The following is a 17784-nucleotide window of genomic DNA, read 5'->3' as shown; positions in this document are numbered from 1 at the left end:
GCCTGATTTTTTAAAAGAAATTCTTCTACCACTTACGAAAAACTTTGCAGGAAACAATAGTGATTGACCACAGTTCTATGTTGTGTAATAATGGATTAGAAAGTTATTATTCTTGACTGTAGTTCTAAGTGGTTTAAAATTTAAAGGGAAAAATCTGACTATTTTCAGTGCCCAGTTTTCATTAATACTGTGAAAAGAAAATTGGAATTGTAGGCTCCCATGGTGTTTGAGAATTGAAATTAGCAGACTTAACAAAACAAAACAAAACAGAAAAACAGCAAAAAGACCTCAAACCTGTTTTCTTTACATTTATGCTTTCCCACAAACTGCGAATAGGAAATTATTCACAAAACAAGGATGTTTAACTACTACATTTGCAATGAGGCATGAAGGCAATTATTTACAGGACGTGTATTAATTTTCACTGTGTGCTATCGCTGTAGACCTGTTTGCGGTCGACTTTCTGTAGCATTGTTAGATGCTGGTGAGCTTTTTTTTGAGCTCACTGCCATTTCAACATGTTGCATTACAAAGAACGCGTCTGAAAAAAAAGAATCTCAGTGCTGCTTCTGCTGAATTTGTGGGTTATATGGAGCCCAACTATATACATAAAAAAAAAGCAGAGTAAGGCTCTGCCACAACCTGGTGCAAGAGGTTAAATTAAAACCACGCCGGCTCTGAATACACGGTATTGCAGCCTGCTCGCTTCCTGCCGAACCTCAACTGCCTCTAGAAGGGAGGCAGGAACAGGCTCCCCGCGGGTGTCCAGCAACAACCGACCTGTCACGGGAGGGAAGGAGCAGAAGGCGATTCCACGAGCAGTTGCTATAGCTCAGTGACTAATTGTCACCTGACTCGGGATGAGACAGTAATAAAAGGGAAACTCCGACGTGAGTGCGGTCCTATGGACCTCCAGCCTCCCGCACCGCCCTTCCTTGCAATGAGCAGCTAGCGCACCTTCTCTCGTTCAGGTCTCCATCCGAAGGGACAACCTAGGCCACCTGAGAGCCGTACCGCACCACCAGCTGCGCTGCTGTGCACACGCGCGCCAAGTGTTTGGTCAGTGAGAGTGCAACGTAACGACTCGGTGAGAAGGGAAGCTGCGACTTGCGCGCTCGTGTGTCTGCACGCCCAACAGTGGCGTGGTGGAAAGGTGCAGTGACTGCGAGTGGAGCAGCTACTCAGGAGCTACATTCCTCTCTCAGACTCACACCAATATATTTTCCAGAACAAATCTGCCTGATGCTTTCCAGGTGTGAGAGAACAAGCCAACAACCTACCACTTTAAATGCGTTTAAGAGAAAATTATTAGAGTATCTGTTCTAATACTCCATAGTGTGCAAACCTAGACCCTTCACCTACCTATAAACTGAAATCTTGAGGGTTCTCAGAAGGAAAGATATCATGCATTAAAATGACTCTAAAGTGATCGTAACTAACTTAGCTGATGCTAAAAGTAGTCTAACAGCAAAACATCATCCTCAGCTAAAAGCAGGTGCTGTTTTACTAGAAAGCTAAACATTCCTCCTCTGCAAAGAATATAGTATTCTTTTCCGAGTGCAATGATTTACCAGATATTGACTTCAAAATCATTTACTACAGTCCTGCTGACTCCTTAGGACTGTAGGTTTTGCAAGAAACATTTTTCTCTGTGGTTAAGACCTGGGAAGGTTATTGTCTGAATCTTCTTTGTACATCACAACAGGTCTCAAGGGAGACAGGTTAGTCGGTACCAGAATGGCAACTTACAGAGCAGGATTTGAAAGTTAATATGCTCCACGGAGCCGAGGGGAATATTTCACACAGTTTAATAAGAAGCTTTCATGAAAAGGTTTTCCACAAAACCAAATTTAATTTCAGCCAAAAATATAAACCAAAATATCACTTAATGCTGCATTAAGCAGTCTTTTCATTCATTGCTCTGAGTCTTTTTATTAACATATTTTTTAACATTTTCAGTTGCATTGCTCCTCTTTCAATATTCTTCCTCTTGCAGTATGGATCCTCTCTCCTTTTACCAGTTCAGCTGTCAATCCTGTTTCTTCCCCCCTCCTACATTTGTCATTCACCTTTGCATCTCTGCTTCTTTCTTTTCTACATGAAGTAATTTATCCTGGTTTTGTACGTGTTCTGGGGAAGCTTCAGTAATTTGTTATTTCACCTCAAAAATTTTGACTGATCAGCAGTCAGTGGGTGGTCTAGTTCCTAAACTGAAGCATTCCTAAATGGAAAAAAATGTTGAATCCTTCTGCAAATAAGATAAGGAAGACAAAAATATATATATAATACTGATAGCATGTTTTCAAGCTAGAGCTAAGCTGTTCTAATCACGGGGAACCAATTCAGACAGATAAATCAGTATCTTCTGCAGTTATTTGCCTGCGGCTCTAGCTATCTGAAGAGCCAGATGAACACCAGGGTTATTGCGAGGAAAGGGCAGGGGCGCTGGAAACATACGTTTTGGTGGCAGCTGTTAGACTGGCTTCACTCTACGAAAACTCTGCAGTGTAAGAGACATTTGGGCCCCAGTGAACTTAGTGTTCGAGATATCTATAAAGCTTCGTCTTATATTTGAATATAAGACATATTCTCACTGCTTCCATCTCTCCTTTCATATACCCCTCTTCTGTCTCTATTTAAATGCTATGTTCACAACATATGCTATATCTAGATCACAATCTACTGTTCAAAACAGTTTAAATTTAAACTCTCGAAGTCCAAAATCTAGACTACAGCTCTTAATCTCAGGAGAAGAGCGGATTTTGAAACCTATGGGCCAGCATAGTATGTCAACTCCACAGAACAAAGTTTCATTCAAGTCTTTATATACTTAGAATAAGATAGCCTAAGGTTAGACTATTTCAGGTACATGCATCCTCATTACAGGGTCCTGTTGCCTTGAGTTTTCCCTGCTTCTATTTATGAGCAGTATCCTTACAGAGTACCTAGTTCTGAAACTTGTCAGCGTTCACCTGACACTCTGCAGGCTGTCAAATGACTAGTCACACACTGAAAAAAACCCCAAGTTTCTACAGAGGTTTAAATTAAGCGTTAGCAAGCGGCTGAAAACTAGCATTAACAGCCCTACTACTAGGTATGCAAGAGACGAGGAAAATTCACACTGTACTTATTGCTAGGAAACATAATCTAAAAAGTTACCTCCTTTGTCTGGCAGCCTGGTAATGCAACACTGTGAACTGTCAGTCGTCTGTTAATATAGCAATTAGTTGATAAGCTGCAGCTGGCATACACCGGCTACCTCAGTTACCTTGTAACACCATATCATTGATTAATTGAATTTATCAGGCACATGCAAAGGGTTAGCCAGAAGCACAACAGTTTGCCTAAGGGCCTGTAACTCCCCTGTTTGAATGCAGAAAAACCAAGCTTCAAGAGCACGCAGGAAAGACGGTGCCTGGCGTCACTTAACTCAGAGTCAAAGCACCGGCCTCGGAGCTGTGCCATGCATGCACCGCTGCCAGTCTCCAATTTTCTTAGCAAGATTGTATTTTCCCTGTTTGCTAGGGATGGCTGCCTCAGATTCCCATCTTTCTAACTAGTTCATCCTTGAAATAGCATCTGAAAGTAAAGTAAAGTTACTACAGAATTTTATGGATCTGATTTAACATTGCATTACTCAGACTTGTAATGAGAGGAAGCCTTGGCCTAGAAGTTGAGCAATACGATGCTGATTCAGGCTAGTGTTTTGGCTATAAACCTTGTTATACTTTTGCAAAATAATATTTTTCTTCTACTGCCATGTCTGTAAAAACAAGGATGGTAAATAGCCATGAGGAAAAGTTTTTTTTTTTTTTCCCAACAAAAAGAGGCACGTTAAATACATACACTTTATAAAATAACAAGCAGTTGTTCAAGCATTCCCATGGTCAACAATACAGCGTACAACAAAATCTGTGCACTAGATGTAGCCAATTAGCCATAAGAAAGTGTAGTTCAAGAAATACAGTGGAGTTGAGTCGCAATAACTAAACCTCCACTACCACATTAGCACAGTTTCTTTAATTTTAAAGAAACTGGAACAACTCAGCTGTTCATGTCAACAATCCAAATATATCTACAGTTTGATTGAAAAGAGCAATTCTTAGATTCACTTTACTGGCCCTGTGCTTCTACTGCAAATTGGAAAGATCATGTTTTAGAAGAAAAATATAGATTGTTCTCCACTGGTGTTCAAGAAACCTTTAACTTGCATGGTTAACATGTGCAACCAAAGGGAAAACAAGATCTGACTCAATCATGACTTGGTGTTTAAAAACAAGAGAAAGAAAGATTATTAACATTTTAAGGAACTGTAAGATTAATCTATTGAAGTATATGTAAAAAATCCTTTATAATAGTTCAAAAATTAAAAAAAATAAGCAGTAGTAATTTTAGTATATTTAAATGTAATTATTTTTATATATAAGGTATTTAGAAGAAAGGCCACTCCTTCACGAGCACTGGGTAATGTGCCCATTTGTCTTGAATTACTGTTTATAATATGACTAAATTTACACAAACCACTAGAAATGCTGCTTTGCCATCTGGTTTAGTCTACGCTGAAGAGATGCCTAACTCCAAACCATTCAATAGGTCCTTCTAATACTTATGATCACTTCATAAAGTTATCTGAATAAGAACTATTTTTTCATGTTGTCTTCGTATGCCTGAAGTAGTTGGAGCACCAGATACTGCCATACAAAAAATAATCCTGCTATTTACAACATGAATGTTCATCATTCACACACGCTATAGAAGGTTGTGAGAATGTCCAACATTAGCAAGAATACGAGTGGAATATTAGGAACAGTCAGCTAGCAACAGCTGTACTTTGTCTTAAAAATGTGCTCAAAAAATCATGTTGGACACAAATCCCACATACCAATTCAACAAATGTAAGTGAAGCTACCCAGAGAAAGGCGGAATGATAGTCTGTGCACCACCAAAATTACAGAGAATGCATTTGAGGAGGCACAATTCTCTGAGATATTAAAAAATAATTTGTTAGAGTGAATGAAAGTGCCTCCTTTCAGCATATGCCCCTTCCATTCAGCATATTATTATTTTCAGCACCTCCCAACGCTGGGAATGCCTGAAAACATTTAAGACTGGCTGGAAAACTATAATTCTGCTCAGTGTCCCCCTGTTTCAGTAAAATGGTTATCCAAGAGAGGACATTAGAATTGATATAGCTGATAAACTATCATTTTTAACCTCATTTTCTTAGATAATTTAAGGAAAAAATACTTTTCCCTGTTTATGTATGAACATGGTAAGTGCCATTCCCTCCAAATCCTAACATTTGAAAAGTCTGTAAATAAAGCATAATTTTCACTACATAGTAACCCATACAGAGAAGTCTATATGCATTTCAGCTAAACATTTAGCTAAGTTGATTCAAGGCAAGCCAGTGATCTCTCTCATACTGGAAATCCATATTGAACTACGGGATAATTGGATTGAGGCACAAATATTCCCTTTATATCTTGAGCCATAAAGACTACAGCTGCCATGTGAACTAACTGTAATTTTATTTTTCTTTGTTTCGGCTCCTTGAACAATGCATTCTGTGAACAGTGTTGAACAGGACGCTTGCACTGATGCATAAATTATAGGAATCACTTCACCTAATGCTGAAATGTCCCTATCTTACCGGCAATTGCACCAGGAATGCAGCACAACAGCTTGTGACAGGAAGTGAAGAACAAAATTTCTAGCAATAAGCGTACGTTGTTCACTGTCCGTATTTCATGTCTGCAGGAGAAGATACATATGCAGGAAACAACTTGGTTGCAGAGGTAAGTCCTACACCGGTCTGCTCACAAGCCAAAGTATTCCCCAGAACACATGCTCAAAGATAGCCCATAAGCAGCTATCTTGTTATAGGTCCTTACACAAAAATGTGGAAAAAACACCCCCAATCCTATTCCTCCCTCAGAATCAGCACTAAGGAAAGGTAATTGATGTTACCATTTGGTATGGGTTACTGAAATGACATCGAAGGGGATATTTCCCTATAGGACAAATATAAGACAAAATGAGATTCCAATTACTGCCCTGTGATAGGGAATCCAAGAGTTGCTAAACAGAGAAATGTTGATTAAGAGATGAGGAAGTATTTGTTTGGTTGCAACACATGAGCTTCTCTTGGTAGAAAGATACCAACAGAAGACACCAGTTTCTGCTGGTAGAAAGTTTTGTCTGAATCTGACAAAAAGCCTAGTTTGTTACTACAAGACCAAATTTCCACTTGGACAGTTGTCCTATGCTAATGCTTCCAAGGCCAGTGAGTTAAATATTTTCTGGCTATGTTCTCTAAGACTGTCTCGTACTCAATCAATCCATTTGCTGGGGCTATTAGGAGAGATGTTGAGGCTAAATTCTAATTTAAAACTCCGTTAATGCCGTAGTTTAAAAAGGATCTACCTGTAATTTGAGGGAAAAGGAAAGGCTGTCCATACAGTAGAAACTCTAAGACTTTCTCCCTGGTCTAGATTGCCATGCTATGCAACTGAATGTCTTCACTTCATTCGGCTCTCTTTGGACCTCTCTGCATTTTGGAACATTTTGATAGCTACAGAAGTGGCTGGACAATGGCTAACAAATAAAACACCAGGCCAGTGTAACTGGAACAAATAAGCTGTGCAACACAAATGTTCACTGAAACTCAACAGAAATCCAAGCTCTGTACAGAGCTCAGAAAAGAGGAGCGCAGCACTCCTAACATGCAGAATGGCAATTTTTCTGCCCACAGTCTCATAGCTCATCAGGTAAAATCAGTAGACCATCCCAGATCATCTTTTTTGGATAGGTTTCCACTAACATTTTTGATAACTTGCCTGCAAAATGAAAAGGCTTTATTATTTCCTCTATGGCATGAAGCCGAGGAAAAATATTATTATAAGTGTTATTATTAGCATTTAGAGTAAGAGAAGGGAATGTGGGGAGGCTGTGAAAGCAAAAAAATGTTGCCTTACCATATAAAACATAATGCAAACAAAATATGTTGACTAAGTTTTGCATGCTAATAAATTTGTTATGACTTCATCCAATTATAGCACATTTAGCAGTTTGTATACCACAATGAAATCTGCAATTATAATTTTTGTGACTTTATGTTCCAGACAAGTTGATGGGATTGCTGCTTAGCAGCTCCTATCTATTCTAAATTTTATGTCCCACATGAAATTTGTTGCAAATTACATCTTTCCATTTATTATTTAGAAGACAGGTGCACAGAAAGCAAAGCTGGTGGTGACAGACCAAGACTTGCTAGCCACTACAAACTGCAACATATTTTTCCAAGAAAAGAAGCTTTGTTTCAAGCAAAAATCCAGCTAATGAGTAAAATCTGGTTAATCAGTTGTTCCCCTAATTAGTACATAGGTTCACCATAATCAAAGTGTTTGCAGGATAGGCTCTCATTATGAGCTGAGAATTTTGGCTAGAAATAGGCATGTTTTGGTAAGTCATTATTTAGATGTACCCTTTCGTTAATGAACTTTGAGTGGGCTTTGGCCCTCTTTAAAATGTCTTCTTGGTCAAGAATTGGTGACAGTCTCCTGAGCATACTGAGAGTGCCACATTGTCCCTTGGGCTGGCGTGGATCCCTTCCCTGCTCAGTGACCATCAAGCAAGCAGCAGGAGAAGAAATCTAATGGGATCTCTGGCTACAACATAACACAGGATTGTCTGGATAATCATGTATTCTGCCTCCTCAAATAGGTACTGTGAAACATGAGCTCCACTAGCATCAGCAAGGATGTAGAGGAGCAATTCTGGTTTGCAAAAAGGCTTTAGGGGAAAAAGCTGAATCAAGCCACAGGCAGAATTTTAGCAGAGGGGCATGTCCTTCCCCAGCTCCTATCTCAATTTAAAAGAAAGAAATCATTAACGTTGTCAACAACATTACATTTTTCTCCCTTAAGCACCAGCCTGTTAGGAGCAGCTCAAGTTGACACGGAGGGCAGACTGCAGTGTTACTCAGATGGAGCAGTGCTATACTGCTACTGCACTATTTATGGAGACAGCTTATTCATAAGACTAAGTGAGTAAGACTTAAAAGAAGCTTCCAGGGAGGTAGATATGCTAGAAGCTATGACTTTATTAAGTCTTTTGGTTCATGTTGCTTCATATATGAGAAAAGGACAAGGCCAGTGAAGGGGAGGGCAAATTAATAACTTTTTAAGGGTTGCAGAGTGGGAGGACAAAAAACACTATCATGTAGAGAATGACAGATAAAACATCTAAATCTAGACAACGGGGTTTATGGAAGAGTATGACTCCTGTGCCAATCTATACTTTTTTTTCTGAAAGCAGTAGCAGTTGGGATGCAAGAAATAAAACAGTAAAGCCATTCTCAAATAAACAAAAATGAGAAGCGTAACTGGGTCACAAATGAGAAGCTAAAATAAGAAAGCTAAACACGAGGATCTAAAGCTAATGGCAAGCCTTTGCAGGAAGACTAACATTCACATTCCCCTTTAGGCCACAGTTTGGATAGAAATGCTAATTTGTCAGAAAGCTTCATTTCACCCCTCCTATTCCTGCACCCACCAGCTAAATGACTGTGCATGGCTCCAGGACTACTAGATATTGCAGCCCCAGATCTGAGATTCAAAACAACCTCAGAGAAGTATTATTCTCAAATTCCATTGGCTTACAGCAAATATACTTCTAATACAACAACTGCAACAGTGGGCTTGGGAAATTTTTAGTGCTAGGTAACATGAATGTAACTAATGTAATAGACGGAAGGTTTACAAATGTCTACTGAACAGTACTGCCTGATTTAACTAAAGGAAGGAAGCAGTTGCCATCTACGAGCTCAGAGCCACGTGAGTTAGTGTATTGACTCATACTGGACAAGACAGTCTTGCTGAACTTGAGAATTTGAAAATAGGAAGGAAATAGCAGCAAAAAAAAATCCTGAAAATTAATTTTCAAACTTTCATACAAATGAACTTTAATCTCAGTTCCCAAATATATTGCTCATGATATCTGGCATTTTTGCAAGTAAAACGTCTTCATGAGACAAGTAAAAATGTGCAACTTCGATGTGACTGTTGCTGTTCAGTTTTAAGGCTGGTAATTCCATCTCTCAGTATTTGGTAAAAACACTGAAACCTTTACCTTGGAAAGCACAAGAAACTGACTCCAAAGTATTCTCATCTAACCTTTAAATGATCAAGATCTTGGTTCTCAGAAGGTGTCTAATGCTACCCTGCACGTCCATCAAACCTGAGGATAACCGATAATCTTCTAATTTTTGCATGTGAGCTTTAGGTTATGTGACTGCAAAAAGGAACTGGGTATCTGCATTTGCAGCAACATTTAGTTTGCCTTGGGCTATACAGACATATGTCTAGCCCCAAATTCAGGTGCTGCGCTAAACAAAGATGCATCTTAGCTATGTTTTACATTAATATACAGGCCAGTCTCACATTCCATTGATTCCTACTTAAACTAAATATATTGGTGCATGACAAATTTATCTTCATTCTTCTTTTACCATTAAGTATTACAGCAAGTACCAAAGACTATCAAATTATCTAAACTGACTGAAAATAAATGTACCACTGAGTAACAGAATTCAAGTATGAAAAACTGAGATAAATACAATACCATAAACCACCGCTCAAGAGGTAAAAGCTAACCCTAGCCAACAATGAAAGCAGGAGTAATTCTTCAGACAGCTGGTCTTTTTTTAAAAGGTTTATAAAGTAACGTAACTTCTAGTTGTTATTATGAAGTTTTGCCTTCCTTTCACATCTTTTTAGATGTGAATTTTAGAGAAAGGTTCAGATTTTTAGAGAAGGTATGTAGTATTTAATCCAGTAGGAATGTAAGTCGGAAATTGCATCAGAGAGAAAAATTAGGACCAGTTTTTCCATTATTCTATGGGATTAGGAAAGAGGCGGTCAAAACACCATTTTTTTTGTTTTGTACGAAATACCAGAACATCAAAAAATTTCATTTCTAATTAGAACTAGAAGGTACATTCTCAATAGTCTTTGGTTTGGAAAATTGCCATAAAACAATCTGAAATTTCAGGCTGTTGCTTTCACATTTTCAGGTTTTTACCATCTTTATAGTATTTCACAACATCAAAAACAGTAATTCAAAATAAACTCTGCTTCTACTCCTGGAATAATATATTTGAAATATTATACTTTTATCTTATTTTGGGGAAACGGTTAAGATAGTAGCAATTGCATCATCTTCCGCCTAAATCAAATCATCCTTTCTCTACTGCAGGAAAAAAACAGTTACAGGGGCCCCAGAATGCCCTCTCGTGGGTCCTCTTGCACTTCCTTGTGATGTTGCTCATATCACAACTATCAACAAATGTGATAGCAGCTGTCTTTGAGAAATGTACAGCGAACGGTGCAAACGCCCCAATTCAACTCCTCCCTGCTCTGTAAGAGAGGACTGTCCCTCCAGATTCCTGGGCAACTGCAGCATGCAAATATGAAATAAAAGGAAGTAATAAAAAAGTTGACTAACCTAACCCACCTGAGCTCGGCTCACAGGGATCAATGTCCTCGTCATCACTGGGACATTCAGCCGAGGCCACCAGGATGTCATCTGTGGTCTGCAAAGAAAACAAAAGACAAGAAAATCCATTTTAATTCATCTAACAGCTTGTTAGATTCTCACTGACATTTCTTTTATTGCAAGGCCGAGAGCATTCCAGACTTAATATTTAATGGCACAGTGACACTCTCCAACCCTGTATTAATGGGACTTTGCTTTTCAATTCACACTTCTCATTTTTTAAAAAAATTGTGTTATATATCCAAAGCAAGCCCTTAAATATTTAATCTTTTTTTGTAATAAGAACAGAAAGTATAGAGATAGAATATTTATATTGAGGCTGCTGGTCTCCGCCCTTTTTCTTCAGTATCTCCACTATGATATTGCCCGAAAACACTGAAAGCATTAAAAATCCAAGTCAAAATATTGAATTGCCTGTGGCTGATAAAATAATCAGAAATGCAGCGACCTTTTCTTCAATAATTGCATTTGCTCTCTTAAACATAGATCAAAAAAAGCAAGCACTTAACTGCTTAAGTTAAATATGCAATGTAAAGAAAAGGAAACAATGTCAAGGAAAGGAAATAACAGAAACATAAATATATGCAGTGTTGGAAAGTAACAGGTAGAATAGTCTTAAATCAGTAAAGTACTGCTTGAGTTCTGTATTTAGTTCAGGTGGGCTCTCGGAACACTGGTCCAAAATTAACCTGTAGAGTTCTTCATCCAAAGAAATCAAAGAAACCAAGGCAAAGGAGACAAATGCAGGGGTATATAGTAGGGGTACCTACAACACTGAATGCTATACAAACTGAGGGTTCCTATCTTGCTTTTCGTACAGTGCAAGACCAAGAAGATAGACAACGAAGTACAGAGGCAATCAGTCCGAACCTGATAAAATGAAATACTTCCTGCTCAAGCCACCTCTTAGCACAGTCATTTAGAAATGTAATAAGAACATCCACAGTTATTAGGGAAATATAAACTGTCACGCTTCTGGTCATTTCTCACGAAATTACTAATGAGGTTAGGAAGCAGTTTTTCCTAGGGGCAAGACATTCCCAAACTGTCCTTTTCAAGCTCCCTTTCACCTCAGCGCAGGAAATTCACGGAGGGAGTAAGAGACTACATGATATTGAAACAAGCGGCTAAAGATATAGTCATCAAAGGTTTCTGTAGGATACATATGCTAACAAGAAACCATCTCGGTCAATGAGAAATATTATATTAAAACATTTTGTGGATGGGCATAAAGGAGGGGCATAAGATACAAAATTTTTCCTCATCATTTAAATCTGAACTTGTAACAATTTTATTTCTCTTGGCCAAAGTGTTATAAATGCTATTTATCCTTACTCTTCTAACTGAAGTTTTAAAGCAAGGTATATCACAGTAATAGGCTTTTCTTTGTCACTCTTCAAGAATATTAATGAATGTATTTGTTCATGACTTCTGTGAGCTACGAAAGCAATATGGGAATACTTTCATTAATATGTGAAGCACAACAAAGACAAGCCTATTACGATAACATCATATTTTACAGTAGAAGATTGAGGCATAATAGAATGAAGTAACTTGCTGAAGGTAAGCAAAAAGGCCATAGATGACAGCTATGTTATGTCACAGTTCAATGCCATAATCATAAAAATCATCTTTCTTTATACTTGAGAAAATTTATACCAGGGAAACACTATGTAAATCTATAAGGCTGTAAGTTGGCAAAGCTGGAATAAGATGACAACAAGAAAAAATTACTTTAAATGTCTAGTCTTTCTGCTATGCAGAAAAATAGAACTATAACAACAAGACAGCTGCAAATATTCTGCTAAATTTCTATCTTCCATTTTTCCCCCCAAAGACAACCATCAGTTTGAGAATCGGTATCTTAATCCCTTCTTGGAAAATCACCCATGTTTTTTCCTAAATTATAAAGAAAAATAATCAACCAGCAACCAACCAATAAAGCTTGCACATAACAAGTTAACTCCATACTTTTAAAACACACACAGAATAAACAATAAGTATTATAAAAAGTATCATGCATATTCCAGTTTTAGCTTTGCCAGTAAAACCTCAGTGTTACATACTTCCTTTTCCCCATAATTCTGGAGAAGACACTACATTTGTATGACCTGCAGCTGCAACAGTCCATATTTACCAATTGATAATTGGCAAACGTACACAAATATTATTAAAGAGAGTGCAACAGACACTAATACAAATTCACATAGCAAGAAATGATTTCTGTGGGAGCTACTGCTCTCAGTGGAATTTTGTTTAAGTGTGTTTTGGTACATACAGGGATGCGTAAGCCCCCTGACCCTTGTAACTTGAGCTGATCGAGATAAAACATTCAGACGGAATTACAGAATTGCTGCAGTGTCTTTGATTATTCTTGATATAGGACAGGATGGTCAGATTTCAGTTTGATTAAGCAACTGAAGTTAGTTTGATTTAGTTATTCTTTCTACAGTTTGTACTGCAATGAAAATCATCAGAAAATAACTATGCAAAAATCACATACTATGACTATCTTAAAGTATGAAAGATAATTTGTTCAGCTACTTATAAATGGGAGGATCAGAACTGTCATTAGAAAGTGACACTAATTCCAATCTTATCTGTGGAAAGAGAATGCACACTTCTGAAGAACAAAAGGATGTTCTTCACTGATAGAAGTGCACATATATTATAGATAAACGAACAGTATCTTAAATAAAGGTGAATATAACATGTCAAGAAAGATCTCATTACTGTTTCTGAATATTAAGGGAAATACTGTATGTTTCAAAGTCAATACTAGATGTAAGACTGATTTTATTGCAAGCAATAAATCAAGTATCAGTACTGGAATAAGAAGAGAAGGGGTAAGATGATGTGGAAATTTTTTTCTTCATAGAACTGCATCAGGAGTATTTCTAGGTTAAATATCAATTAACAGATGTGTCACAATCTCCCTCTACTCTTCCCTTTCCCCTAACCCCAAACACCTCTTTCCTGCTACTCTTACTCTTTTTCCAGGAAACAAATCAGCTGTGAAAGTAAAGTGGGAGCTTCTAAGGTAGAAAGGAAAGCCACTAGACTGCTTACCGTATCTCTAAATAGGATTACGAATTAACCAAAACACTAGAGAATACAAAGAATGATATATATTAATATATGTTTATTAATACGTAAGTATTAATATATAATAAAGAAATACTCTTGGCCACCATTAGAGCTCTTTCTCTACAAGAGTTCTAATTAAAGCGAATGGGTGATTTACCCGAGCAGTGAGCAGGATTTAGACTCTGCTCAGGGTCTCATGCAGCCAAGGGGTGTAGATAAATGATGTGAGACAGACTAATATGTTTTACTTACTGCATATTATCTTTTTCTCATGCTTTCTAATTTAGATGGTAAGATTTAAAATAAATCAGTTCTCCTAAGTGAATTGCAATTGTTGCCAGCACTATGGCTAATTTACAGGACACTGCTCTGAGCAGTCTCATTAATCAAGGATTTAAAAGTCAGTGAAAATCCCTTATTTACAGCAAGTGTGTAATAGGATAACATCCTAGCTGGTATCATCATAATACAAGATAGGATTAGACTGTCTCATGGGCAAGTTGTTCAAATTCATTTAAGAAGTGATCCTCTAGTTGTAAGAGATTAACAAAAATAAAATTAAAATAGCAGGTGCACAATCTGGAAGGCCAGGCAGAATTTCTTTTGATTTTATCTTCTTTTCTTTGTGCATTTTCAGATCTTTTCAGATTCAGTCTACTGCTGTGGCTGTATGATTTAAAATGCAGTCCACTGTAATATACGGCTTCTTAAAAAGTTGGACATCTGTTAACATTTCAAAAAAGGGTGATAGAAGCGCTTACAATTACTGCACCACTATAAAAAAAAGGGTAATTGTAAAAGTGGATGTCACTATGCAACACACTTTCTGACAATTATCCGTGGGTGCGGCCATTGCAGGAATAAGAGTCTTGCATATCAGGCAGCTCTGTTTGCAAAAACAAGGACTCCAGGGTTTGGCTCTTGGCCAACAGAGAGTTTAAAATATCCCCAATCTGCCACCTTGCTTCAGGAAGGAAGTGATGACTACTTCAACAAGGCTCTTGGCCAGGTCAAAAAATGATGCTGTAGTCATGGCTAAAATATAGTCATAGCCTGTAGCTGAGACCAAGTATCAAGCTGCCTCAAAAGCTACACTTGCAAGTTCAATCAACAGCAACATCACAAACTGAAGTTGTGTCCTTTATTGTGCTTTTTAACACTGCATTTAAAAAATGAATGAACAATATAGAAAAGTCTGGCTTTTTGATTAGCCATTTTTTGCATGACTGGGCATAAAAATACGCCATCTTATTCATTTTTTATGTATGAGGCCTGTTAAACCTAAAGGTACCAGAGAAATACAATCTGAAATTTAAATCACCAATCTAAACTGTGCATTCATTAATGGTATAATGGATCCTGCATATTTTCTCCTATAGTATTCCATCAGCTCTCTTTTAAGTCATAGCACCCTACAGCTACCCTGAATATAGTTTATTCCTTTCTTGTTCAATAATATGTTTTATCCCATGAGAACTGCAAGTAAATTTAAAGTACACAGTAGTTAAAAACTGGCCGTCCCAAATTATTATATGAATTATGAACAGCATAGCTGCCTTTGACTACTGTTTAAATTATTTTAGATTAGAACTTCAACTGTGTAATCAAAACCATTCTTACTTATTTTTACAGCTGTGGTGCTCCATGATAGCAGTCAGGCGTCACTGGGCTCGGTGGTAGAGGAAACCAGAAGGCCCTGATCTAGCAACGTACATGAGGAGATGCTTGATTTTGAAAATGAGATGTTTGGGAAGGAGTCAGAGAAGTAGCACATCCTGAAGGGCTGCACAGAGGGGTGCACAGCTCCTGGAACAGGATGATCTGCAAATGCTGCTGGGAATTTGCCTGTTTGGGGCTTGGCTTGCAACCAACCCCCTCCTAGCTGAGCTCTTTTCCCCCCCTCCCTTTCCACCAGGAGAGAGTCTCAGTAAAGGGTTAGGGGAGGCTCCGCTTTGTGGGTGGCCCTGAGGCAGCACCCCACATGTCGGGCACTGTCGTGGGGTGCAGGAAAGCACGGAAACTGCTGCAGAGAGGAGGAGATGACCTGTGGGGTGCGGCGGCTGGCTCTGCTGGCAGGACAGCGGGGGTCTGAGGCAGAAAAGGGGTGATGGAACGGGGAAAGGGCAACATGCAACTCTCACAGAGCATCAATGTCATGGAGACATGGAGATCTTGAAGAACAGAAGATAAAACTCTTTCTGCAAAATGGCCAGAAGGTCAGGAAGAAAAGAGGAAGACGAAGCAAAGCAGAAGCCTGAGACCGGCCAAGAGGATGCTGTGAACAGATGGTGCCTGACAAACAAGACCAAGGCTGCAGCGGCTCGCAGAGGAAACTCAACGTACTTCAAATAACGCCTGGTGAGTGCACAGGTGACGACAGTCTGAGCAGCGAAGGAAGGGACAGGCAGCATTTGCAGTCCAATTTTTAAGGAACAGAAGGCGAGGGCATCCCTGGGTTGTGAGGGGAAGTAACAAAGAAACGGAGAAATTAATGGTAAGGTTGGGGGAGCAAAGAGAGCTCAGGCAGTGGAAGGGGACGGCCAGGAAACCAAGTAGCTGATGCGAACAGACCCTATGATGTGAAGTTCAACGGGCAAGAATTTAGTGACTGTTAACAAATGACCATCTGAAAATATACTAGTAGGACTAGGAAATTTAAGCTCTAATTCTCCTTTTCCCCAATTCTTGGTTATCAGCTCTGCTCACATTACTTCATTTTTCCCCTGGAAAAAGCCTTCTCAAATACTTGCTTTTTAGTTCAATGAGAATTAGCTACAACTGACACTTTAACACAGAGGTTTGCTTCAGCTTAACAGAAGGTATATAGCTAGAACCAGAGTATGGATAAAATATCTGAAAAACCAACAGATACACAGATACACACAGCTATCATCTTAATTAGCTGTAACAAACTTCTTTTTCAAACATAGTTCACAGGATGTTTACAGAAGGAAGCTTCAAGTAGTCGTTTTGTACTTTTGGGTAGACATAATAAATTCTGAAGCAGTGAAAAGCTTTCTTAAAAACCTATCTCTCATACACACACACACACACACACACATATATATATATATTTTTTTTTTCTTTCCTTTAAAGGGAGGAATAAAATAGCCTAAACCAATGAGAATGCTGTCAAAAACCAATAGGATATGAAAAATCACAGAAGAGTTCACGTAGAAAAAATCAAATTTCATTTTGGGGACTGGATTAACTGCACAATTTTCTAGCCAAGACCATGTAATTTAAATTTAATTTTCTGTGTGTGAAGCAGATCTCTATGACTGGTTGTTGAGACAGTCATAGAAAGAAACTCAAATATGTCACATATTAATCAGTCATACTCTGTAGCTAGCTTCTCACTAGTGTTAATAACTTCCATTTCATACGGTAGTCTGCAGAGAAAGACGCTATAGTTATCTAGCAGTAATATCAGCTCTAGATGACATGCCATTTGGACAAGCGCCTCTAAATTTGTATTTAACCTGCTATAGGTCAGACAAATATATGTGCATCAATTTCTGCTCATCCACCCACATATAAAAAGTATTTTGTCATAACTGTGCTACGGAAAAGATGTTATTTCTAGAAATGGATATTAAAATGCTAATATTTCAAGCACATACCCAATATTCAGTAGAGCTTTTATTAACCGCTGACATATTATTATCCTCTAATGTGAAAATACAGTAACTGAAAACACAAACACTCTCTCAAACCTAGCTTTCATCAAATTAATACCATCATGTTATTTCTTGTAATGGCCAGTGTTTGATACTGAGGGAAAAGCAAAGATCTTGATTAGAAAGTTCCTCTCACAGGAAAATATGAAACATCTAGGCTGTTATAACCAAACACAAGTAAAGTCATTAAGTTTCTGAAATGACTACGGTAGAAATTACTCTCTGAAGGCTAACTAAAAAACTCGAGATGATGCCTAGGGTGCCCTGCAGGAAGGTACCTTGAGCCTTCCGCCCCAAATCTCAGGGATGACAGGAACACCGTTGCCCCACGCGGCAGGACACAACCACCTTACTTCTGGCCTCCAATTCTCTCTACAGCAGGTCCATCAGGAGGCTTTCCAAGCAACGACCCTAAAGCCCACAACAGTATTTTCATGCAGAGTAGCATTTGCATTACTTC

The 17784-nt window shown here is 38.4% G+C and overlaps 1 protein-coding gene across 3 annotated transcripts in view; it reads right to left on the bottom strand.

Annotated features, from left to right (window-relative positions):
• Positions 1 to 17784, bottom strand: part of LOC134138276 (neurexin-1) — a 463858-nt gene that overhangs the window by 7238 nt on the left and 438836 nt on the right. For 2 of the 3 annotated variants that reach the window (XM_062571701.1, XM_062571700.1), the window contains one exon: positions 10507 to 10594. In XM_062571701.1, the coding sequence (XP_062427685.1) occupies positions 10507 to 10594 (88 nt within the window). The remainder of the gene's footprint in view (positions 1 to 10506; positions 10595 to 17784) is intronic. The other variant, XM_062571702.1, reaches the window with a different exon arrangement.

Source organism: Rhea pennata, chromosome 3 (assembly GCF_028389875.1).
Source record: "Rhea pennata isolate bPtePen1 chromosome 3, bPtePen1.pri, whole genome shotgun sequence".
NCBI lineage: Eukaryota > Metazoa > Chordata > Aves > Rheiformes > Rheidae > Rhea > Rhea pennata.
This window is presented reverse-complemented; position numbering and strand designations above follow the sequence as displayed.